Below are 27,549 nucleotides of genomic sequence, written 5' to 3'. Positions count from 1 at the left end.
ACATTGCAGTCACATGATGTGTAAAGCACTGATTGTATATCTCTGGTTTTCGACATCCATTTCACCCCCCTCTGGACGCTGAAAACGACTCTGCGCAAAATAGCGGCTGAAAAGAAATTATGGAAAATAGAAAAGAAAACAAGAGGTTGGAAGTTGAGGAGATAGTGGGTGTGCTAAGGCAAGTGTGATACACTTAAGGCTCAGGGCGGGGACAGATGAATTGAGATACAGCATCTACTTCAAAAAAGGAGGACAAAGAAGAGAGGGAGGGAGCAACATAAGAGCCCTTCACATCGGCGAGGGCATTAAATCCTATCCCTTTATCTTGTGCTACTTCTGCAAACCCTCCCTGGACAGACTGCAGGCTGTTTACCGTTCGCAAACCTGCAAAAGGGACATTATCAAAAGGATCAAATCACAAATGCCTGTGCACATTATGGGGTTGACAATTGTGCTGGAGCACATTATCCATCACTCTACATGTGGGAGATGAACTTTTGACCTTGCGATTGAATATTTAGACTTCCAGAATTCTAACAAAGTCACTGGAAAGTACCAAGTCGGAGATCTGTTGATCCCTAAAATGACAATAAATCATGTATTGTCATCATTTCTTCCATCTTCACTATCGTCAATTTTAGTAAAATTCTAATTTTACTTCATTCAGGATGAATCACCTGATTCCGATTGTGTGGAATCTATGTGATCGGATTTTTGTAATAGGTTCGGGGACATCCTTAAATGTGGCTGCTATTTAAATACTCAGAAGTTTTCCAAACAAACTGAATTTTGCTACATTATTCCCATACTACATGGACTCCATGACTCCTCATTTATCAACTCACCTTGACAGTCAGAGTGAAGCCTGCTGAGTAGAGTGGGTTTTCTCTGTCCAGCTGACCATTCACTGTCAGGGCCCCGCTGATGTAGTCCAGGGAAAAAACACTGTTGGTGTTCCCTGTTTGGAGGAATGTAGGGTTGGAGATTGAGAGAGAAAAAGAAAGTCAGAGAGGCAAACGGGACTGGCGTGGTCCTTAATTCAACAGAACCCTTGGGATTCTGCACGGAGTCTCTGGAAGGGAAAGGTGGTGGATTTCTCTTTCATGCAATATGGATGTAGTTTCTACTGCTCTGCCTTTCTTCGCTTCACCTTAGGCTGACCCAGCACTTCTAACCTGTTCACACTGCATCCCCTTGTTTCGACACTCACTCTCCAAGCACCTTTCCCTACTGCACTTTCTCTGCCAGATTTATTTTATACCAGGGAAATGCACCTGATTTATAGCTAGTGTAGGTTCACCAAAATCCTTGATGTTGAACCATCATTCTAACTTTATTCCAAATTATCCAAGTTTTTGAATGTTGCGAAAACACGTGAAAATAAACTACCAACAAACTTTCTCTTCCATCTTGTTTAAACGGATTATTTTCCTTGCCAGATCGAGTAAATGTCCCAATTGCAATCGCAGACACAATACAGTACACCGTAGTACTATTCACTACCCACTTTTATTGTAATCCATTTTGAGAGCCCTACTATGTATTTGTTGGAGAGTCAGAGAAGCCCCTATGCAATCTGCAGGTAGGCATAGCTATACCTGTGAATGCTATCTGGAACATCTACTCAATAAGAATGCAAACAATAGAGCAGAGTGAGCTGAATGAAATAACCCTGGAAGTCAAGTCCAACTGCAGCTAATTCACTTATGTCTTATATCAATACATTCTCGGTTGACCAGCGGACAGCACACAAACTCCTTCCTAACACATTGTGTATGCTAAAATAGATACTGTGCAAACATACTCAGCAAAAACCATTCACTCCATATACAAAAAAAGTAGCACATATAGCGATAAAAATACAGCATGTCAGTATTTACAGCGTGGAGAACTTCAGCGCTGCCATAAATTTCGATACCAAGAAAAGGATACAATTAAATTAATCGTTTTGTACATTGTGCTCAACGCTGTGCTTTGCAGAATTTTTAGTTAAAAGTACACGCCAGTGTGAGATGGGTGTCTTAACTGTTAAAAAATAAGTGTATTTACCATGGTCCACTACAATTATCTTTACTAAATTTCCATAGAAAATAGCAGTGACTCATGAAATTGAGCCATATGGTTTCCTTACGCTGTCTAAACTGTTCAAGGAATGATAAAAATCATTTAGGTGCAAACATGTTTTAATAGTAGTTTGTCCTAATGTGTCAGCTCTGTGATTGACAGGTGATAAATCCAAGGTCTTTTCACCTTGAGTCATCTAGGATACACTTCAGGGGATACAGATTGCTAAACAGCTTCAGATAGACTCACTGTTTGGTAAAATCATGATCAACAACCCTCACATGCCTTTAATTTGGTTCGATCTTAAACAAAGCGTGATGAAATTGTTCTTTTTTCTTAGCGTAGCCTTTCCAAAGGCGTGTTTTCTAAAATACCTTCATTGTAATAGAAAGTGTACTACTGTACAATGTTTTACAGACATACACACACAAAACTCTAATTTTGGACTCATATTGTCGAAAGATTATTGTTAAAGGACTAACAAGCAGAGCTTTCCTATTGAAATAAAAGAATTCCTGAAATAATTCTTATCAGTCATTGTATCTAAACTTAAAAAAAGACTACCCATTTGCTTGGTTTGTCAATATTGCGTTGCCTTCAGGGGATGTGCTCCAACTATAGAAAGATTTCTGTACTTTGCTATTCTTTTCACGTGCAGGCTTATAATGAACCTTGAGCTGTTCTTTGAAGGATTAGGAATCATTCGCCTCAGATCGTTTTGTAGCATAGCAGAGCAGAAATACAGTACGCCCAGATGCTACGTCCAGAGTGCACAATAGCGAGGGTCAACAGATTAACCCTTGTCTGTGTTCCCAACTCCCCATTCACTGCTCTAATATTGCCCTGTAATTCTGAAAAGAGAGCAGGGAAGCTTCAAAAGAAAGAGCACAGGGCAAGTGTGGAGACAGAAGAAGACAGCTCCATTTGAGTCCCGAGGTAATTAACCTGGATTGGGGCCAAAAGGTATGCTGAGGGAGGAGCAAAAGCATAAATGTGACAGAGAATTATTTCAAGCTTATTGGCTATTCAAAGTTGGGTAGAGAAATGGGGCTACAATCTCTTTACAAATTCTATTGCAATAATCTGAGCTCAGTCAGTCTGGAATATAGTGGACTTTTTACCAGTTAAGTTAAAAGAATAATGAAATATCATACATGTGATATGTTTCTACTACACTATATTGTTATAAGTAGATAACATTGATTTAATGCCCCATGTTGTACAGTATATACATTGACTCCTATATTGTAGTCTACTTTTTAAAATAACATGCTGCTCGTATACTTATCATTTCTGCAAGAAATGTACATGGAGTCTATTCTCGTTTTTTTTATAATTGCAACAGCGGCTGCAATAATATAATTAAGAAGATAAAGCTTGGGTTGACGAACAAGACTGAAAGAGTCTCCATGTTTTAGCCAGATACCATTTCAGCTGGGGTGTTCAGTATACATGAGGTATTATTAAAGGAAAGACAGATTAGCTCACACATAAACCTGAATTGGCATAGTTCAGATCACTTGTCACAAAACTGTACTTTTCCAAACTCTGTGGAAGAGTTAACAAGGTGAAATGATCAAGGCTGACTGAGGGCTGATCTCGTAATAAAGGACGCAAGCCTGTCAGAGTGCTCTGACCAGTAGACAAATTGCACAGGGCACTATGGCCATATTCTCCCGTTTTTACCAGCAGCTATCCGAAAGGGTTCATTTCCACTTATGTAAAGAAAGCAGCTACCCTACACTCATCTCTTATCGTAATTTTCACATAATCAGTATTTACCTTGCCGTCAGCAAGGATGGGTCAGCTGCTTTGCACAATCTTTCCCAATGTAGATACATGACATGTATATGGCAATATTGTGGAAACATTTGGACCACAATACAAGAATATTGTACCCTCTCAGAGAGGGTAGAAAATATATTCATGCCAGTGAAAGTGCCTGGGGCATCAGGCAGGTGAAGAGGACAGGCTGCAATCACAAGGTCTATATGCCATTTAATGTCCAGGCTCCTCAGCCCACTTCACTGACATCTGTTTTAAATAACTTTGCTTGTCAAGCTTGTTCCCATGGTAACGTGTGCAGTTACAAAATTTATGTGAATTTGAGTTTGGATGGATAGTAAGAGAAATACTCTTATAATTAGGTGCGTATAATAAACAAATCTGTGTGTGGCAGCCCAACTGAAAGAATCTTGTTTAATAAATTGACATGCACTTTAAAATGCATTTGTGGGAGTATTTATCAGTGTGTATTTGCGTGTGTATGGCTGATGTCATAAAATGGATGTGCTCATAAGTGGTAAACATTATTTTCCTTATGATAGGTCTAGGGAATCCATGGGTTGCATAATTAAATACTTTAAAGAATGATCTATCAAGCGAATGTCATTTAAATTATGTTTAAGTGTGTGATATTGCTATTTATTAACTTGTCCTTTGACCCAACATGAAAAAATGATGCTAAGCATTCAGCTATAACTTTGACTGCTTTGAACCTGTTCCTAGAAAATATGGTTGTTAAGCAAAAGTCAACTTTTCATATGTATGAAGCAGTCCACCAAAACAATGCAAAGAAGCAAGCATGAGCAAATTGGGAATCGAAGTAACATCATTTCCAGGAAGTAAACAGTGAATCTTTCTGAGTATTATTCATGTTGATGTGATGTATTTTTCAGTCATTGCAGCAGTGTGGATTTCATTTTGCCAGTAGAGCAGAAGGGTTCAGGAGAGCACATGGGAATTCACATAAATACAGTATGATCTCACAGAAAGGCTGACACTGTTGTGATTAAGTTCATCTTACCCAGTGCATTAAATGATTCTATACTTCTTATTTTTATCAGACCACCTGAGACAATAGGGTGGCATTTGCATTTCTATTTTAGACCTGTGTTGATAATCATTGGTGTGTTGGTCAGGGGATAATATAGAATGGAAGGCTCTCAATGTGGGCATAGTGCCGCTAAATTGGTTTGTCAGCTTCACTGACCTGACTGGAATAACAATCTACAACCGCCATTCCTTCTGCGAGAGACTGGTCATTAGTATATAAAAATCATATGTAGACATGGCCTCGACAACTGTACCCTAATTCCACTTAGTATAATTCAATGCATTCTGTATTCATATGCAGTATGTATAAACTGGAGTTTTCTTTTTAGATTTTAAGACGAGCTCTGCTCGATCGAACTTGTCAAAGGCAGGCTAAAATCGAATGCAGTGACTCCCAGGGACTACCGAGAAAGAAAATATAATCATATTCTAATTGCTGATAGAGAATGTTCTCCAGTGATCTGGCAGAACACCACGATTAGACTCCCAGGGGGTGAAAACTGCAGCACACAGACAAACATTGCATAATTCAGAAGAAATTCCTTTATGCGTTTAGTATTCATACTTTGAGGGTGTATTTATGTATTTCTTGTATGTATCTAATAGTGTTTCCAATCTGATAGACCTCGGGATCTTAAGGTTATGGTTTACTTTTGTTAAAAACTGTTAGGAGAAATATTCTGACTATTGGAAATCTGAGATCTGTTGGTATTGAATTAAACGTTTTTAAAAAAAAAATCGCTATTAATGATAATGCATTAGAAACATAACTTAAACTGAAACTACAAAAATAAATTTTACCCATGGCAATTTTTAGTTGAACACAGTACTGGATGGTTTAGAGTTCATAAAAGTTTAGTGGCACATGCCTCATAATTTATGAATAAGGATGTTTAATTTCGTATATCATTAAAAAATGAGGTTTTAAACCAATATACCACTGTTAATGATTTTTTGCCATAATTTCAAACTAAAAATGGCACAAAAAAGGACATGGAAGGGGAATAGAAAATATACTTTGTTGAAAAACAGGAATATTGTATTTTAAATAAAAATAATTTAAAAATAGATCAATATTTTACTTGCCCAACTAGTGCACATCCATTACTTTCTCGGTACAAATCTCCAAGTGTAATCACCAAATGTAATCCAGTGACAACTGTTTTCTGTAGTTTATGACTACACCACAGGGGAGCCAGAACATTTTAGTAATGCGATATGGCATGCAGCCAAAGCTTTTGTGTCTTGAGGCATAGATTGGGTGTGCTTTGCGAAATGTACACAAATTAGTGTCACTTTTAAGGATTACACCTGCAGGCAAATCCAGTCCCTGATAGGGTTCTGGCTATTGTTTCTCAGACTGCACTATTATTTAATTCCTGATCCACAGTACAAATGTGTTCATCTGCATGGTAGCATTTATTGCACTGCATAAATCCCATAAATCAATAATTTCTGTATGAAAAGGGTGTGTTTTATAGACTGATTTTCATTTAGTGAGTGACATTTTGACTGGAAGTTCATCTTTATTTTAGATAAATCAATTTAAAAGGTGTCATAAATCTAGATTTATTTGTAAGTAACACTCTTATTTAAAAATTATTATCCAGAACAATGTCTTGTTGTTCTTTTTGGCTGGTCCTATGAACAGAACATACTACAAATAATGCCAATTTGCAATATAACAGACCGCAAAAGACCATGTGGCACTTGGTCAACAAGGATTTTTGTGTGAAAAGAGCCTACATTTTCACTTTTTGACAAATTAGTTTTTTCCCAAGAGTAATGATGGACTTTGTGTTCCAGGGTGTGTATCCAATCAGAAATGACAATAAAAATAGTAGTTTTATCATACAACCAAGTAAGGTTGGCCCACCAGTGCTGAAGAAACTCAACTCAACTAGATTTAGGGGTTTATGGCGGTCAGTGTCCCGTAGACTATCTACCTGGTCGGAGAGATTAGAGAGCAACAAGCTGTGGAGAGCCTCGGAGCGTCTAATTGAAAACCAGAGAAATCCCAGCATTACAACAGTACAATAAGAGCTCCCTCGAGAATAACAGGTATTAGCCTCGTCCATATTACAACTTGTCTGCTGATATAAGCTTGGTCATAGCAGAATGGAGTCATGCATTGGGGTGTAGCAGAGCAGACAGATAGACATATCTGTGAAGAAGAAGGCTGGGGGGAAATAATCGTGTTTACTAGAGTTTATCGCCACCGGGGAACCATTTTGCTGGAGGTATCCCGCCAAAAGGAATGGCTTCCTATGTTGAAACAACCTGTCTTTGTGATCAATCTACAGTAGTTGCTAAGGTGGACCTCCAGTACTCTTATGTTGTAAAGATTTTGGTTTGAAACTAGGGGAAGTTTGTAAAATGTGTACTGAAAGGGGAGTAATCAACTAGACAAAATAGTCAACTATTGCCACACAATCATACCTATACGTAAATACAAACATGCATTTATTCCTTTTCAATTCTGCTTATCCTCACAAGGGTTAGAGGGTGCTGGAGATGATCTCAGCCAATGATGGAGTCCCCAGAGATAACCGACAGAGTCATGAGAAGAACATACAAACTCTACAGAGGAAGGAACCCACCTGGGATTTAGCCCTCAAGCTCAGAACTGCGAGTAAGACATACTAACCACTCATTGACAGCAAACCACCCACTCCACTCCACCTCTGACTTTTGATGTAGTGACATAAAAAATATGAAAGCTATCATCTATTTTAACAATTACTCTGCCTGCAGGATTCCAAATCAAAACCCATTCAGATCAGAATTTTCCAGCGTTTCCCCAAACGGAACATATCCCATCCAAAAGAAAGAATTGTCTAAATGTAAAGAAACAGATGGAAAAGGGCTTAAAATGGGATTATAGTTGTGCTTGCATGTGACAAAAGAGATGGAAGCACACAAAGATGAACATGGAGCTGATATAAAAGGCTTCAGGGATGTCCTTTCATTCACGGGGGCGGTCGGCTGATTTTTATTCTGCTTGTTCTACTATCATTACAGAGCAGTGGTGAGGCTACACAAACTTTACACAATAGATCAACTCTTATCCTGGCAGATAGCAAAGTCACATGGTGTAACTTGTTGTAATGTAAGTGACAGAATTTGTGTTTTACTGAGAATTCCTCCAAAAATATGTTCCCACCAATGTTGTTTCACTGTTTCACATTTAAAGATGTATATCAACAATGATTGTGCATAATTTCCAGATATAAAATAATTTAAAAAAAATCATGTAAATGCTATCTTGGACTGAAATGTGATGAGTTTGATCCTTTTTTAAGTCCTCTTTCTGCGTAAATGTGTTCAGTTTTTGTCCTTTTCCTTTACAACTATTACATGAAGAATTCTATGGACAATATGTCTGTATTCAAATAAAAAAAGTTGCCGTCATCTCAGGATAAGGCCACCGGCGCTTTGGTGCATCATTCTTTTGGGCCATTGATGTGAATGAGATGAGGTCGGACTGTTGACACAATTTGTTTGTACTGCAGACAAAGAAGGCTTTGATATTATCGCTAGGAAGAAATAAAAGGAGCTATTAAAATGCCTGCTTTAGGGTCATTACCTTATGTGGGTTGTGGATTTAAATGATCCCCACTGCCTATTGTTACAAATGGTCCTAGTGTATTGTCTATCCCATGCCGAGAATAAGAAACTGATAGTCATTATTTATGTGATATCAATAAAATAACTCAATGGCAGATAATGGAGTTATGCTCTATATGTAACAGACTGGTCTAAAAATGACATGGCTGACTAGATAAACTAAAATATACTCCAAAACATAACATAGGTGAAGCAATTACAGGCTAGACATACGTTAAGGGATTTTATTCATTAATATTTTATGTGTGTAACGATGTTTAAATTACTTAATTACCTGATGTTTATCTACTGTCAAAATAGCATGTACATAACTTTTAAGTTTGCCTGCTAGACCTGAATTATGTCTTTAAATTATGGTAATCGGATAATCGGTGATGAATGAAAGTTAATTTTCCATTGTTAAATAATGGAAGCCTGGAAATGTATTATGTTATTCAGCTGGTGAATTATGTGCACACAAAAATTGCTATTCATTAATTAATGCATATTTTGATTTGTAATTTATTAGAAATGTGCATGGAGCAGGGTTAGTCTACTGAAATTTTTGCCATTTTTCTCAAATGTGTCCTATTTTTTGGGACCACTTGAGACTAGAGATTTTAATTACTAATGCAAGTTGTGTGTCAGCGGTCCAATAAGAATTCTCAGTTTGCATGCGCATCAACCATCTTGGCATGAACCATTCCTTCTCGTATCTTCCCACCATCATAACAAACAACTGCGTCACATAAAAAAAAAACACATTCTCTAGTGCTAGCAAAATCCCAGATACGACTTCTGATTGGATGGAGCAAAGAAAACCCACGTTAAGCCCCACAATAATCCACATAACTCACAGCCGCAATTAAGAACCTGTTTATCTTAATTACTGAACTAATGGGACGAGTCCTGCGGGAACAAGCAAATCTCTTTGAGGACATAGAGAGAGGAATGACACAAGGGACTTTGTTCCGTTAACCTTAAGTCAGAGATGATGCATGGACTCAAACAGAACATTCTTGTAGAGTGACAAATAAGACATTACCGCATTTTAAACAAGAGCACCAGCACTTGTGAGCCCTCTACTTAGAGGAGACACTCATGCACCTCATCCGTCCTCTACCAACTCTTGCCCTTCCACCTTTATGTGCTGCCACTGCATCACCCTTCCACTTTCATTATCTTTCAAACTTATAATGATTTGATCAAGGCCCATAGGGGCTTAGTGCAGTGCAATAACTTATTTTTTAAATGACTGGGAATACGTTGCACCAAGTAATTAATGTCTTTTTAATGTTCTTCTCCTCTGGAGCTTGACAAGTCCTATCAACTTTATAACAAATACACACCAACACAACAACAAGGCATGTTGCTGTCTACGCAAAATGAGATTCAGTTGGTATATGCTGGATAGTCGCATGATTATAGAACGGACTACGTTGCTTCTTGTACGCGTCCAATCATGAACACAATAATAAATGATTAATAATATTAGTCTTACGAGAGAGAGAAGCAGAAATATACGTAGGGTATAGTTGGAGAAGTACATAGTTTATATCCTCAGAAGAGTCATAGGGGGGTGCTAGAGCCTATCCCAACTAACGATGGGCATTAGGTGAGGGACATCCTGAATTGGTGGCCAGCCAGTAGCAGGACACAAGGAGACAAGTAGTGGTGTTGAGAATAAATTAAAAGTAGTGGTGTTGAGAATAAATTAAAAAATATGGTATATTCATTCCTTAATTCAACAGTCAGGTCAAAAAGTGACTAAACAGATGGCTCAACATTTAATGTCTCTATCGCCCAAAATTTACCTGGTTTGCTAGGCTAATGAAGCCATGCCAGTCCCTTTCTAGCCAGTTGGCCAAATTGGGACCACTGATGTCCTTGCATCTTGGCGATGCTGAGGGTTTTACAGGCATGCTGCGTTTATACTTGACTCATGTTTGTTGTACTCTCATCTGGTGTTGGTTTTCATCAGGCAGACTAAAGGGACGGTGTTCATTTTTTACAGGCTTGAATGGGAAAAAAATGATATTAGGGTATGTTTGATTGAAAAAAGTTGGGATTTGATATTTAATATTTGGCAAATTCTTTGGATGTTACAAAGAATGTAGGTGTAGCTATACTTTAACCTAATTATGTGATTGAGATTGATTTCAGCAAATGTTTGATTTTTCTTCTGTTCCCAAAAGTCATTACCATTTCTTGTTATTTACTTTGGCTTGAGTTACCAAAGGGATTTGGAGTCATTTTTGTATTTTCACGTCACTTCATATAAGGGCAAAACAAGAAAACATTAGGCCAACGCAATAGTGATAATAACCACTCTGGATCGGTACCAATCTAATACAGGCTTGCCTGTCCCAAGGTTGATCTGTCCATCAATTTTTATGGAAATCCGTTTACTGGTTCATGAGATATTCTCCTGGCAGATAGACCAAGTAACTGGCAGGCAAAAAAAACATCACATCCTTGGCAGAGAAAAATTCAGTTCAGGAATATGTAAGCAGGATCGCTGCTATAGCCTTATCAGCTCTATGCAAACTGCTGCTTTGACATGTCTTCTCTGCAATTTCTGTCACTTTGTACAACCTACAGATTTCACACTGATGGAATTTAGAACTGACATTTGGGATCTTACCCAGACTTTTTATGCCACATGTCAAATACAATAATTGAAACAGCTTAAGAGAACAACAACAAACCAGCATAATCGCCGTGACTGCTACCAAGTAAAATATGTCCTTCTAGAGACAGAGTAACACTTGTTTGGAAAGTCTATGCCGTCTTCAAAAATAAATATATAAGCAAAAGACACCCAATGAAAGCTGACTTTCCGTACTATTTTGATTAAGAAACATTTAAAGGCAAGCTCCCCCACTGGTATTGATTGTTGTGTTTGATGAGACTTGTCTATTTTTTCTTTGGGATTATGATAAGCAGAGATCGATTCAAGGCTCTGTGCTTTGGATGTCAAATTGATTGTGTGACTCAGACCTGAGATGATGGTGTAGCCGATCCCCCTTGGTCGCCCCAAATCCTGATCGATGGCAGTTATTTTGCGCACTTCATAACCCTGGAAAGACACACAGACACATCATATCAAAATGTACGTTTGCATTGAAGACATCTTTCATTAATATTTTTTTCCCCATGCAAAAACATATTTTTAAAAAAACAGATTTCCAAGTCATGAATTTTGAAATTTAAATTTAAATTTTCATATATTTCTTAGTTCATCTGGTAAGGCACATTTTCCATGGCAGTATCTTCATCCCCATGTAATAACTCCAAAACTACTGTTTTAATGAAAAAAAACAATTAGAACATTGTATACGTTGTCCTATGTATATGAAATTCTTTATTCAATAAAGTAAAAATGTATTTTAACCTGCATTAACGATTGCCTTTTTCGTTCCAAATAAGAACACAATATATCACCGATCAAGAATTTATGTAAAATTTTGGGTCCAATACGGAAATATAAAGTGAATGATGAAAATGTTCATTGAGAGGCAGAAACACAATGTAAAGAATATACATAAAAAAACTGATTCAAGTTTAACAAGGCTATTAATATGCACATGAATGATTGTTTATCTCGTTGCGCCCTGCAAATGTTTAGTGACCTATAGTTGGCTGGAATAGGCTCCATCACTCCCGCGACCCTTATGAGGACAAGCGGAATGAAAAATGAATGAATGAATTTTGGGATTTATCTGTCCATTACTCCTCATATCATTGATAGAAACGTAACATGACAGTTGTGAGGGGGGAATAGACGAAAGTGGAAGAAAGAGGTAACAGCTTTTCGAAAGTCTTTGATCTGTTGAGCTTTCTCAGCCTCCGTGCTTCAATCAGACATGGTGGCGATACTTAAATATCCCCGTGCTGCAGTGTGAGATGGAGAAGCCCTCCTCGCTCCACAATTGCAGTCCCCGTCCCATCCTCTCATTCTCCACAGATGAACTCGCTCCCTCCCATTGATCCCACAAATTGCGTCTGAGGTGTGTTTATGCTTCATTTCTGCCAAAGCTGCTCCTGTCATTGAACAATTACTTTAGAATCAATTACATGCCTTTTATAAACGTTGATTCAAAAGTGATTACAGACAGAGGAAATCAACAAACACTGTACTATATAGTATACTCACATCCACAAAGACAGATATAATAATTACTATATGAGAGAACAAGTATACAATTGAATGTATTGATAGTAAAATATCCTAAGAACAACAGAGAGAATATAGAAGATATTAATTTCATAGATGACACAAAGTTGAGTTCTTAGTTTGTTAGTAAGGGTTAACACACTCAAAACCAAAGACAGATTGATATCAGCTTGAAATGTCTAAAAGTACTGGTGTTAGATGGGATCAAATTACCTTGACCCAGCTTTAATCATTACTGCACACACTCAAAATTAAGCCACCTGTACTAAATGTCAGCTCACCATATCTGAGAGAGCTCCTTTTTTTAAAGTGGGTAGTGAAGTTAGCATCGTTTGTACTCATTTTTTTGTCAATTAAAGGAAAGTAAATTGAATATTATACGACACTAGGCTTTACTTTATTGATAAATTGATCATTCAACTTGTTTCATAAGATACTATATATAAAATACTGATTTGTTAAGCGTAGGAGCAGTTAAAGGAAAAGACAACACAAATATATAGTTTATCCACCCCTGATCTAGACAGACGTGCCTGTAGTAATCAATATTTTATATTGGTATTTTGAAACTGTCTCGGCATCTTTTGTAATTAACATGTCATCAGCAAATTGTGTGAAAACAAATATTTTTTCCCCAAATTGGTTGTTGTATGTTATCAGGCTTATTGCAATCACGTTCCCACAAAGGAGCTGACACAGATATTACATGGTGAAGTGATGGTAAAATCATACGGGCCAAATTACCAAGCTGTCCACTTAAGTGGACTATGTTGCCTCATGTGACAAAGATACAATTTGCACTCTTGCAAACACACAAAGCCCATGCATTCCCAAGACTGTCCCCTCTGCATACCTTCATGCTTTCATTGCACCTATCAACTGCTTTGCTTTTTCTCCACATTGATTTGACAGCCAAATTGTGTTTGTCCTAAAAGGGGCTTAAACGTCACTCCATGCAGCACGCATTCACGGCTAACAGATAATAACCTTGCCGTGTGATATTCTCCTTTTTTCCCCAACTGCCCTGTTTCAAAAGTATTTCAAAAGATGACAGGTTGAAAGTATAGCCAAAAGAACACAGGCCCACAATAAGAGACAAAGTGTAATCCATAGGGGGTAAGCACCCACACCTATGAGAAATGGCCATCGACCAGAATCCCAAGCGTATACATCTGTCTGTACTCTGGGCCTTGAAAAGAGTTGACACTTGTTCTGTCACTACACGCCCTCGGCATTGCACTGGGGAACATTGGCTGAAATGACACATGCCTGATAGAATACCTCATGAGGGTATTAAAACGTTTATTTGTCATAGTAGTGACCTGGTGTTCTGTGCTTTACTGGTATTATACTTTACTGCATGGAATTATTGTGTTGTAGGGTCAAAAAGGTTTTCCCTACTACGGTGTTACTGTAATAGGATTACAAAGTGCCCTCTATTGTTAGAGATAATGACCTCCATGCTGTCTTTTTTTTCCACGCAGATCCATTCAATAATAAAACATTTTTTTGTAACTAGACTTTACACTAATCTATTATGCTTATTCTGGAATCAAATATAGAAAGAAATTGCAACCTCTGAGTTCTTCTTCATTGCATTTTAAACTTAGAGTTACATCTTAAATTTAAAAATAGAATTATATTTTTGTCAGACTACACTCCCACTAGATGACAATTTTGTTGTCATTTCAGCAGTTAAAAAATACCAATTTCACCAATTAGCTTCATCTTTCAATCTCCCTGATATTCTCATCCCCTCATTCGCCCCGCTCTTCTTGTGACCTTCGTGGTGACAGTTGATGAATCAGGGCGGTGGGGAGACACCGGGCGTCGACTCCGTCACGCCCCGTTAATATGCATGCAAATGTAGCACTTGACATTTCTACTACAGTGCATGAAGGCAGGGGACGAGGGACACGTGAATGGGGATGTAGGGTTGGGTGAGGTAGGGGAGAAACACAAGAGAATTGGCGTGAATATTGCTAAAAACAGGAGGGAGAGAGCAAGAGGACAGAGATTAGGAAGTGTAGTATTATGCCCAAGTGTGTGATTCAATCTCTACCAGTGCAAACATCAATACTTGGACCATTAGCCACCTGGGAACCCAGTGTAGATGCCTGAGCCAGAGGAGAAAACACGCATAGCATGCAGTGAAACAGACAGCCACAATATTAAATGCCCATTAAAAACGTGTGCCAAAAATCAAAAGGTAAGGTCAGGGTGACAAACTAAAAACTTCACACTACCCTTTGAGTTCCTCGAACTCCTAGAAAATTTAACTGTACACAGAAGGGGTGAGATAAAATAGCCCCCCGCGACCTTTGTTTAAAGGCCTCACATCCCCAAAGCACACTGTAAATCTCCCTTGGTAATTAGAGTGTATGGCATTCCCATTGTTGTGTGGTAGGACCTGAGTATGGGATGGATGCGGCACCCTCGGCTCGGGGAACGACATCAAGTTGACTTTTTAAGACGCATTTCATACACATCAAATGCAAACACGTTAAAAAGTATAGTTTGTTTTTACTCACCAGTGGAACATCTTCCTCTATGTTGGTACTGTAGGGAAGATTGGTGAAAATAGGGTCCATGTCCTGTACATCTGTAATGGTGATAGCCAGGTTGGCGAGCCGAGATAGAGGTCTTGTTTTATCTTGATCCTAGTCATAGAAATAAAGACATTAAAGAAAAAAAAAAGTTTGATTATGGTGATGACCATTTCACACAAAGTTTTATGCAAGCTCACCGTAGCATTGACAGTAAGCTGGTAGGCAGAGGTTGCCTCAAAATCCAGAGGTTTGACGACAGTAACGGTGCCTCTGGCTCCATCGATACTGAAAAATTGAGAAGGAGGCTGGAAGGAGAAGAGCACACTGCCCCCGGTGCCCTGGTCTGGGTCTGTAGCGTTGACCATGAAAACAAGTTTCCCCACTTGTGTATTCTGGAAAAAAAGTAGAGAGCCATACAATGACTTCAAAAGTTCTGTAATGTCATTTAATTTGGTATATTTGCATTGTTTTGAAAAAAAACATTGCAGAAATTTCATAGTGAATCAACAACGTGGGTATGATTAAATTTCAATCTGCAAAGCTGCCATTGAAACAATGATCTGCTACATGTCAAATCTAGAATAATAACACACAGGCCAGCACATAAGCATCTGGATTGGGACAAAGCGGTAGTGGTCGATAGGAAAAGAAATCACAATTTTTTTGCATATCACAATAAACCTTCCTTAGAATGCATTGTCACAACTCTCTATAAATGCTAGACTCCTTTACTGTGTGTATACATATAAATACAGACTCCGCCACACACAGTTCACAAGACCATGATTTTTTTTCTTCTAGGCATGAGGCGGCTCTAATTGCCATCAGACATTGTCTTTCCACCTTATGCCAGGGCTCAGTGACTTCACCTCACCAAGCATTGATTGGAATTTTCTGACGGAGAGACCAGTTCAATAAGAGTGACGACGCAGAAAATGCTTTACAATATACACCTTTGTTTGAATAAGCCCGGGAGACTGTTCCATCAACCTTCACAATTAAGCAAAGCAAAGCCACGTAGAGCAAAAAAAACTACTAATGCAGTCCCTGAACTTGGGAATCTGCAAGCATATTTGATTGTCTTCCTCTATCAAATCACAAGTACTCAATGAGTGAGCCTTGGCGCATTCCTGTATATAAACCTGCATAGAGGTGTGTTGCTTCTGAACTGGTTTGGATTCCCTTGGGGAGTTGGTGCCTACAAGAGACACTTGTGTGATGAGAGGACATCCCTTCTGCGACTATAAACAGCACATCCCTTACTTTGCCACTGAGAGTTGACATGTCACCCTGATCTACACACCAATGCCCTTGAAACATCAAATTGATGTTTTGATTCATAGAAAAGTCAACCCTCCACTAAGGCCAATTTTGTCCACCAAGTAAATACAGTAGGTTCATCTCCTTGGTTAAACATGCTTTTATTTTTAACAGGGTATTTTACTCCAGTCCTCACATTATATCAATCACATATAATCCTCTTTGCCTCATCTTCTTTGTTGACATGACTAATTTTGAGATTTCGATTGCCACCAGGGGTTCCACCGCTGTCATGATTTGTACAATCAGTGACTTTCTTAACATATTTATTCCTCCCAGCGGTCACTTTCACTCCTATTATCTCCACCCTTGTGATAGAAAATTCAGCTCGATGATCGCTTAAAATCCCTCAAAAGCAACCTAATGTAAAATTGTTTTTTGGGAGTCTTGAAAGTCCTAATTTTGAGGTCCTTTTCAAAATTGATGAGAAGTTAAAGATATGGTGATTAATAAGAATCTAGGCCTTAGACCCCTGCTGTTAACAGAGTCAGCGCTCTAACTGTTCGCCACAATAGAGTTATGATTACGCCTCCACTGCTTTACAAGGTTCTCTGTAGCTCCTTAACTGTCTGCTCTGCTTCCAACCAAGCAGGCATCTGGTGATTTTACCAGTCCTACTCTACCCACTTTCATTTCATGCCTTTCACATCAGCCCCTCCATGACTGCCTCCCACCTGTGGTGCCTTGTCACACTTCCACTCACATTTTTCTCATGCATTTGAAGTTATGCATCACAAGAGAGTAGAATGTAAAGCAAGATGATAGTCGAACAAGATGTTACTTACAAAAAAGTTGGGCAAAAATACCAGTTTTGGCTGTGTTCTTGATATTTTAGTATATTGGCTGCCTTTACCTGGCACTAGTTCTCCAACATATTTTGACTGGGAGGATCATTCAAAATGAATTGGACCTCTACATCAGTGGTGGGCATTGTGTTATTTTTGGGGCACTGTCTTTGTAATTTTAGGATACTTGAAGGTTAGTTCCTGTGCATTTTGGGGCATTACTGTGCCACTTTCTGTTCATTAGCAAGTATTCAATGCCTTCATTTCCTGGTTTGGGTCAAAAACACAGATTGCATTGTTTCAAAATTGAATGAATGAGAATCGGTTAAAGTATGTAATAGTTGACAGGGAAAAAAATACAAAAATATCATATGGGCTAAGCTTTGCTTTTCATAGCTTCCCCCACAACAACAAGAAGAAACTTTAAAACACAAGTCAACTGGGTTGAACCATGCCGACAGAGAGGACACCTCAGCTAATAAAAGATGTGCTCTGTTGTGACAGGGCTTCTTTTAAAGATTGTGTTTTCCCTGTGGTTAAGCTGGATGGAGCTCTGCCATTGAGATGGAATGCGCCTGAGCACCTACTGTATCTCACAAAGCTCTTCAACATTAAATATGCCCACAGGTAAAGCTTGGGTAACTGACTGAATGCAAAACATCCTGAGCATTAGTACGGTAGACATTTTATTGAGTCCAATATGATTTATTTGATTTATCTTAAACACTAAATATCTTTTTGCTTTCGTGTTGAATAATATTGATTTTCAACATTTCCAGCAACAAGAAAATGACAATTCTCTCAAATTTTGTTTATACACTGGGAGATTAATAAAATAATAGAGTGTGGAATACATTAAAATGCAGTCCAAAGGGGTCACGGGCAAAGGCAATTCTTTGGATTGAATGCCGACCCATCGGTCAATGGAAAATGTATACATATTGATTTACTGATTTTACACTAGTTAAATCCGCCGTGATTACATAAATAAAGGTTTCATTCTATTGCAATTGCAGATTTTGACAATAATACAGTGTGCCACAATTCTTCAGTCTCAATAGGTTTTTTTTCTCCCCACAAAGAAAAGGTTTCTGCTATCAACCACTTAAATTGTCGTTCAGCGACTCAAATCAGGGCTTTTTAAAAGCCTGTAAATGGAACATTTGTCGCTCTCACATCAACTCAATAGGCCCAGCTTTCACATGTGGAGAAAGAGAAAGTGAAGGCAAAAAGAACAAAAATTCTAAATTAAGACATGTTTGAAGGACCTTACATTCCACACAGTCATTTCCTACCGAAAACATTCTAAAGTTTAAATTGTATTTAAAATGATATTCGACATTGTCACAATAGTATTGATTCCCCTTAAAATGAAAGTACTACTAAAATGTATTTTGTCACTTTCGTATAGTTTAAAAAAACATTGCTGCTGATGATACGAGCAATTTAATGAGTGATTTAAGGGGTCATCAGAGTTCAGATAAACGGACAGCTTTTTCTGTTTAACATCTCACAATAATTCTTATTTGTTGGCATTTTTTCTCAGACAGTCTGAGCCATTATTGCTTTTCTGTCTCTCAGTTCAGAGCTGCTGTAGTATTTTCATTCTCAACAAGCCACCTATTTTCTCCAAACTCCAATTTTGCTTGTCTTTGTTCTCTCTCAACTTAAGTAGAAAAAAAGCCGAAATTTAAAAAACAGGTGCAAACAAAATAAAAAATCATTCCCACTCTTTGAAATGCTGCAGAAAAAAACAAAAAAAAAAAGAAAGTTAAAAGAACAACAACTAGGGAACCCACAAATACATAACATTCCACATCCATCCATTTTTTCCACAAAATATCATTAAAAGTAACATAGACAACATAAAACTTGATCACTAAAGAATCAAAGGAGCAAATGGGAGTTCAATTATGGGCCCTCACATTAGGTTGGCTGTACACGTTTGTGTGCTTGGCCTGTTTTTTTTATTTTTTATTATCAGTTCAGTTTATCCGACAAATAACATCCTTATCTTCTGATGAGACTTCTCTCCCAACTGTCTGACCTCAACCTTCCTGTCACAGCTCATGGCTCACTGGCTCCAAATAGCTAAGGGTGTTTGTTTAAATATAAAGGTAATCAAGTCTAGCATGCTACAAAGATCCACAGAGCCTAGAAAAGATAGATAGATGGCTCCATCCTTTGGGATGACTATAAGCATTGGCCAAATCAAGTCTTGCACCCCCTGCCTGATTCTTATGGAATGTGATCCATCTTGACTTGGGAAAAATAAAAGTGGAGGTTAAGCATTTTATATCCATGCATACGTCCATTAAAAAGTGACACTTGGAGCTCTTGGGCAATAAAATCTTGTTTAGTTCATAGTGTAGGAAAAAGAATAAGAACCTAGGAGAGTTTTTATTCTTGTGTTGTTGATTATGCTCATTTAGTTTTTAATAGGAGTCAAAAAAGTCAAAATGTGTTTTTATAAAGAAATGTTCAATATTGAACACAGTATAATTAGATTTAGTTATTCATTTATTAATATGTTTAGAAAGATTGGTGTGGATGTTGTTTTTCTATGCTTGTAGAATGAATGGCAATGTGGGGAAGATTTTTAGTCTGATAAAATTTGTATTCAGTACTTGTAATAGATCTCAGTTGAAGTGTCCAGTGAGTGTACATTATCATATAGAACATCACTGCTGCAGGCCTACAGTCAAAGGCTCCCTTTCAAACCAATAAACTAGACATTGAATTGTCACCAATTGGTTACGATGCTACAGTAAAGACATTAAATGACCCAATTGAAGAAAATTTGATTTGTCATATTGTTATCAAATGTATGGATTTTTGACAAAGATTTTCACCTTTGATAGAAAAATCTTACCTTCAAGTTTTATCATATCTATTTTATTCCAAAAGATAACAAAAGAGAATAAAATGCAAATGAGAGTTGAGCTGATTATCATATAAACGCACATATCCTGCAGGCTAGACATTCTGGTTTTATGCACTTATTTATTTTGCGACAGTTTTTCAAATTTCTCCAAGAATGCCATCACCATTATTTTGAAACTTTCTTCACAGTTCTTGTATATATTGATATTTACAGAATCCTAGAAGCTTGTCATAAAGCCCCGTCCAAAAATATGTTTTAATGCGTATTAATAACGTCATTGATAATAATAGACATCCTTTACATTGCACATCTGGGAGGAATGGTCGCAATTGCTTATCTTTCGGTGCCAAATATTCTTTAAAATCACCTAAAATAAAAGTTAAAAACAACAACAACAGGATTTAACTTCAATTAACTGGTATAAAACGATGACCACATCATAACTCCCTCAAGTCAACTATTCCAAAATCACATCTTTTTACAGTTACACCATCGGGGATTCAATACACAATAGACTTTTTCCAAATGGAGGCCCTGTTTCTCCTTGGCTCACAGTTCTTGTCAAATCTTTTAAGTGTGTGTGTGTGTGTGTGTGTTACCCTCGAATATGACCTCTGGTCCCCTGAATTTCCCTGTTCTATTGCCCGCTGCTACAGGCACAGCACAGTCTACAGTATATCCATGTCTCTATCAGTCGTGTGGGCAATGCAGTATTATTCCCATGCAGCTCAATGCCTGAGGTGTTCTTCAGCAGAAGACACACATGCTATGTAGAGAAAGGCATGATTTTTCTCTTAAACATCTAATTAAAATAAAGCAATAACAACTGTAATTGTAATGATTTTGCTTTAACTGCCCAAATAAAGTAAATATTCTATATTTCTGAATTTTAAAAACACATTCACTGTCAATTTCTCGGAAAACTATATTCAACACTGTGTTGCATTTCTTGATTGTTTTCAATGGAAAAAACGCACCGGTCGTGTAATATTAAGTGTCTCATTTTGACATGGCGCACATTATTCAAATAACTGGCCGTGTAGAACCAAATTCAGCCCATGAGGAAAGATCAAAACTTGAAAGCAAGACTCAAGCTGACAAAAGTAAATGAACAAAGAAACAGCGTGTGTAGATAAACTGTAACACTACCATTTGCAACCACTTCATGTAGCTCTGCAGCAGAAAAGTGAGAGGAGGAAACAAGACATGTAAAATATATGCAAGAAAAGTTCTGCACGTCCAACAACAAATACCACCAATACACATCATTTTTCCATTCTAAAAACTTGTATTATCTTACCAAAAGGGCTGCGAGCAAAGCATATTTTGTAATAAAAAACTACCGAGAGAATAGCACTAAAAGAGAATAGTACTTCCAAAGTCATTTAATCTCTTACTGATCTCAATTAGTGTGGAACATTTCCATGTCACTTAAAAAAACATTTTAACACATTGTAATTCCAGATAAGATAACCCATCATTGGAAAACATTGCTGTATTATGAAACTAGATGAATATGAATGCTTTTGGATGCTTTTGCTGAGGAGTACAGTTTTTCTAGAGAATATGATGAGAACCCACTGTTGCTCTATGCACTGATTCTATGGCTTATGCCTTTGTTCTTTTTTTGCAATGTTCTTGTTATGAGCCAAGTCCTGCAAGGGCCAATGGTGGGAAGAAAGAATGGAGACGAGCGAGCAATGGCCGAGCACATACCAGTAAATCAATTATACATCATGGCGCTTATGTTGGGGACGCCACAAGCGGAGGAGTGACAGGGTTTCACTGGAATAAGTGGGGAATCTCGCTGAGGCTGTCGTCATTTTTGGACAATAAGTCGCTACTCTTCCCCTTTATTTAAACCCTCGGTTTCTAGTTCAGTGCGGTGAATTTATGGATTTTTTACAAGCTAACGAGCTGCAAGCATCTTATACTCAGATGTATAATTTGTCTATTATGGTTTATTTGCTTCATTTTTACTAGTTAGTTGTAAATTAGGAGTCGTATTCAGTTTTTTTTAAACTGCTTAAAAGATTTGTTCACAAAAGATCTATAAATGTGAGGAAATTAAGTTTTTAAAGAAATTATATACTTTAGTCATGTTGTTGAATTGAATTTTGGCAGTGAAAAAAAACAACAACAATTGAAATATTTGATTAAATATTTGAACCCAAACCAGTCAAAATAATAAAATGAACGTCTGCTTTCGAAGCAAATGTTCATCAATACTGCTTTCCATTCTTGAATTTAAAGGAGCATGTCTTTCAGGTTAAAAAAATCACTAATTGCAATTCCAGTTTGGACAATATGCACTCATTTAGCCGTATAAATATGCTTCTCCTTTCCCCATCTACCCCCTCCATCTCACCATTAAACCCACATTTATTACAGTATATAAATAAGCCATGCATCTACAAAACAGCACAAAATAAAAAGATGAGCAACTATCATCTTGTTAGTAAAACCTTGTCAGAATTCTCAGTTCTGCCAAGTGAGTTTCTTTGCAAAAGGAGAGAGCCCAAGGCATTGTGGGAGCTGGGATGGAGGGGAGGGTCCCCACACACTTGAAAGAAAAGGCAGAGAGGGACTGACAGGTTGATTTATTCAAAGAGTAAGGAGTGGGTGAATCAAACTTTAATGGCTTTTGGGAGTGCAAGCCGTTCTCTCCCTCCCTTCAATCTTGCCCCACTCATGCCGTCTTTTCTTGTCTGCACCCACTTTTCTTTCTTCTGCCTCCCTCACTTTCCCCCTCTCTCTTTTTCTCTCCACCTCATGATGGTCAATGTGTAACAAAGGCCTCTCTTTTTTTGACAGATAAATATGCACTCATCACAACGTGCCTTGTAAATCAAGGTGCTCTTCATGCTCACTGAGCTAAATGACAGAAAAATAAATAGAGAAAGGAGAAGGTGATTTAACATCACAAATGGCATTGTCCGTGCAATGCCTATGTAGCGTTTTTTTTTTAACGTTCACTCCTGACGTGGAAAATATTCAAGGAAAAGATATTATTAAGGTTAAACGACATGAAGCTGTTGCCCTGGTGGTGACCCATTACGGGATTCCAATCCCTCCACAGTTTTGTGAAGAAGAGGGATCAGAATGTGGGGGTGGAGCTTGCCACTTATGCTGATTGTGAATTGATCACCATGCGTTTTGTAAGTCAAACAAGCCGATGTTTTACATACTAATAAGTACAAGTACCTGCCTACTTCCTTTTTTCTTCACAACCATTCATCTGCTGAAGAAGCAACATGTCTTATCACTCAATTAATTTTAATTTGAAATTCTAAACTCAGAAAAATTGTAAATAAATGATTGTCTAACTGAACTTATAAAAATGGACATAAAACTACTATATATTTTTTCTAAAATGGGTGAATTATCCTTAAGGAACAAGAACAATTGCCTTTATCCTATCCAGATAATATGCCCTTTTGACTTTTTAAAACGGATTGCTTCTAAACATTTTCATGTAGTTGCTTGCACAAGAATCGATAGAAAAAAATTGTGAGCACTTTTCATGACAAAATTCTTTCATTTAAAAAACATTCTTTGACAGCATGCCACGAGTCATTTTCGAGTTTGAAAATCTTTTGTGTGAGACCTGGATCACATCTAGCATACTGATGAGACTCTAAAATTGGCTGACTCTTATTTGCCATGAGATCTTAAAGAGTTCACGTTATGGGTTGACTTACATGTGAATATATAATTGGTTGTGTGGTTTTACTATTGACCAATGGGCCACACTCTTCTAGCAACTACACATGAACTTTTATACAGGTTGAAAAAAGATGGGAGGGGAAGAGATTTATGCCCATTGTTTAAAAAAAGGCTAGGCAGAATAATGTAGTTTACACTACATAAAGTATAGACCTCAAGAGTTCAAGTAGAAGTAAATTGTCACCCATTTCGATGCAAAAATCAAGCAGGAATATTTTTTCAGGAAAATATAGTAGGAAAGTGAGTATGATAAGGATTGCAGGCAAAGAAAAGGAGTAACTTAAGTACCGACACAAGAGTCTGTCGTTTCCAAGTACAGACGGAAGTAGTCTGGAGACATCTGGAGGTAAGCGAAAAGAGGTTACACATAATAGAATAGAGAAAAAAAAGGAAGAACATTATAAAGAGTAGCCAGCAATGAAAGAAAATATTGAGTTTCTCATTTAATCTTTTTTACTTCATATTCAACACCCACACCCCCACCATTTCTTCTTAAATCCCACCATAGCATCCTTCCCTATAGAGCTCAGGGTTTTAGTGTTGGACAGAATTCCTTTTCAGAATCATCAGCCACTCAACTCCACTGTCACAACAATCCATTACAATACAAGGGAGACGGTAAGAACAGATACTAAATACCACCCGTTGTTTATAACAACTACAGTTGTTTCGCTGATTTCTGTATTCATCACACAAACATGACTTCACGTCTCAAATACTATAAAAGGCAAATGCTGATTAATGCTTTTTGAAGATCTATTTCAAGAACTGGAGTGCCCTGGGCTTTATCAGACAATTTCCGATTAATAGTTCAGATACATTATTGTGTTTGTTGTCATTTGTAAGCAGTAATAGCACACCATGTTGTAAGAACTCATCTGCTGCTCAATCTAAATATTTACCCTTCTTGTATCTAGACTATATGGTGTGTTTCAATCTTGCAGTTCATTAGCACATGCAGAGGAAAAGCAAGAAGCACACCTGCATTCCTTCATCCCATTTATGGCGCTACAAATTAAAAGTGACACTACATTGCTTAACACATTTTCCATTACTCTGACTTTTTTTAAATACATATTTATGCAAGATTGTCTGATGGTATTTATGGGTATGTGTAAATTCATTAAAATATAATACCAATACCCATATGTTATTTTGATGTAAGCAATGAAGCATTTTTTAGTATTTTATACTTTTATTATTTCGTAACCCTTAGGGAACGCTCCATAACGTACTTGATAACTAAAATAGCGACTCCTCTGTTTTTGCCAAACAGCTCTTTTATACTATTTTTAAAATCTGCACATTTATCATTTTCCTAATGAAATTTCAATTGATTCATAGCATTGGGTTTACAAAAGTTAAAAGACACACTGGAATTATACATAAAATGGCATCAACACTTCCAAGAAATTTTTTTCAAAAAGCCCCCCAAAAAATACAACCTATCCAATGGAGAAAACAACTAACACCCAAGGAGCCATGTACACTCTAGCATTATCAGGTACATATTGCCAATCCAGTAGGTCACACTGAAGATACTTTCTACTTGTTCCGGTAACATTGTGCATAATTACGTGGCTGTATATTGCTGAGAGTGCTCTTTCGTGAGCTACGGTAAGTTACGCGGTGATGGAGCGATGTCACGGCACGTTGGCTTCACATGAGTCTCATTGTGTCATGGGGGTAATAAAGCAGTCACAAAATTGCCATAGAAAGTAGTACAAGAAAGGTGACATGGTAAAATCACTTCCTAAAGCCGACAACTCAATTTGAACTGGCCCTTATTCTTAATGCAGCCTGCAAAATTCAACTATCTGTGCTATTAGACAAGACACACTGACAAATACATCAAGGTAAGTAATAAGATTCTAACTCAGAAGTAGAAAGAAAACATTACCAGTTAGTGCCCAGTCTAAAAGTTGCTCTTTAGTTGCTTGGCTTTAAAGATTGGGGAGATTTGGAGGAAACTCTGAATGCAGTGGACACCATATCTACACAACATGATGAGAATGTGTGTTTGTATGAGTGGATTTAGCTGCCTATTTGAAGTGCAGGCCTTCAACTCTGGCAATTACTTCATATCATGGATTAGATGGAGAGGGCCAATAGGAAAAGGTTGGCAAGACATCAGGTACCATATGCAGTGAGAGGGCAGTGAGAGAAGCATAGAAAGAGAGCTCTTAACGGAAAACCACTTTAGATCTCGCATCAGGGAATATTTTCCTTTCTAGCAGGTAGGTTGTAAATTCCCTCAAAACAATAGCAAATTACAGTCATTTGAGATCTGAAACAGTGTCTATCATAGTTGTATATCCTTAAAAAAGAGGTGCTCTTGTAGTTCATTCTTTGCAATTCTGATTCTCATTAAATTGGTAAATGCAACAGCAACTATTGATTCTTTTTTTTTTTTTAAAACATATTCATGCAAGAGAATGTACTCATTTTCTTTCCGTCTTACCTCTGGGATATTGACAGTGTAGGGCTGGCCATGAAAGATTGGCGCGTTATCATTCACATCTCCAATTTGGATGTTGACAGTGTCTTTGACCACCTGAGGAAGATATTCAAGTACAAAATATGTTCTCTACTTGCAACATAACCTTAACATCAGACAACCTGACAAAAAGTGTAAGAATAACTAGAACCCAAACATTAATTTTAGCATATGGAACAAACATTTAAATATACTCTAACAGTATTTTTCAGTAACAAAGTTTTAATGTACTTTGAGAAATAATTTTCATTAAAAGAGAAAATCCACCCCTCACCTCTTGAATGTCACTCACGTAGAATTCAACTTGCATTTCTGACTTGGTCTGAAAAATACAAATTTACTGATTTGACACCAACAACAGAAAGACAAAACAAAACATACAATTCTTCTTATTCAAGATGGTGGACTGTCAGCTGCAAGAATTCTAGTAAGCTTGCACCATCTTACCTCTCGGTCAAGCTGTTGTCGTAGCCATACGACGCCAGTGTCTTTGTTTACCGAAAAGTACCGCATTGCTTCCTCTCCTGAAACGCCGTACATGAGTGGCTCCCCTTCAGGGTCGCTTGCCTTCAGTTGAGCCACAGAAGAACCTGCCAGAAAGAAACAGTGAACACTAAAGATATATAACACTTATTTTAATAACAACTGGTCTTAAGTAGACTCTATAATCATTGTTTTCATAATCTCACCTTCCTCAAAAATGAACAAGAACCATCAATCCCGTCATTTGTGCCCCAAACTGCTCATAAAACAACAAATTAGGCGTCGCGGTTGCCTTTGCCTCTATTAAATTAATATACAATATTTCCTATAAAAATGTAGCTAAAATGACTAATTAATGTAAGGATTTATGCACCCTTCTCATTGCGTCTAATGAGATTTATGCAAATGCGTCTACTTTGAAAATAATTTATAATTTGCTAGAGACGGTGCAAATGAAGCTTTCTACCTCATAGTCATCAATAACTTTCCCCCCATTCCGTCTGCTCTTATACGTGTAGGCATACTTTCAAGTGACTAAAAACTAATGGTCACTCAGGTCTAATGGTATGAATGAAAGCCATTTATGGAACGTTAACTTCAACTTGGGGGAAAACAGCATTGGA

At 37.5% G+C, this 27,549-nt stretch overlaps 1 protein-coding gene across 1 annotated transcript in view; it reads right to left on the bottom strand.

The window, feature by feature from the left end:
- cdh23 (cadherin-related 23) overlaps nt 1-27,549 on the bottom strand; it is an 88,324-nt gene that overhangs the window by 47,977 nt on the left and 12,798 nt on the right. The window contains exons 4-10 of the mRNA XM_077729655.1: nt 26,891-27,033; nt 26,718-26,765; nt 26,408-26,500; nt 15,429-15,623; nt 15,214-15,342; nt 11,506-11,584; nt 846-958 (exon numbers count right to left, since the gene is read on the bottom strand). Of these exons, the coding sequence (XP_077585781.1) occupies nt 846-958; nt 11,506-11,584; nt 15,214-15,342; nt 15,429-15,623; nt 26,408-26,500; nt 26,718-26,765; nt 26,891-27,033 (800 nt within the window). The remainder of the gene's footprint in view (nt 1-845; nt 959-11,505; nt 11,585-15,213; nt 15,343-15,428; nt 15,624-26,407; nt 26,501-26,717; nt 26,766-26,890; nt 27,034-27,549) is intronic.

This window comes from Stigmatopora nigra, chromosome 12, assembly GCF_051989575.1.
Source record: "Stigmatopora nigra isolate UIUO_SnigA chromosome 12, RoL_Snig_1.1, whole genome shotgun sequence".
NCBI lineage: Eukaryota > Metazoa > Chordata > Actinopteri > Syngnathiformes > Syngnathidae > Stigmatopora > Stigmatopora nigra.
Note: the sequence above shows the minus strand (reverse complement) of the source record. Positions and strands in the feature narration are given on the sequence as shown.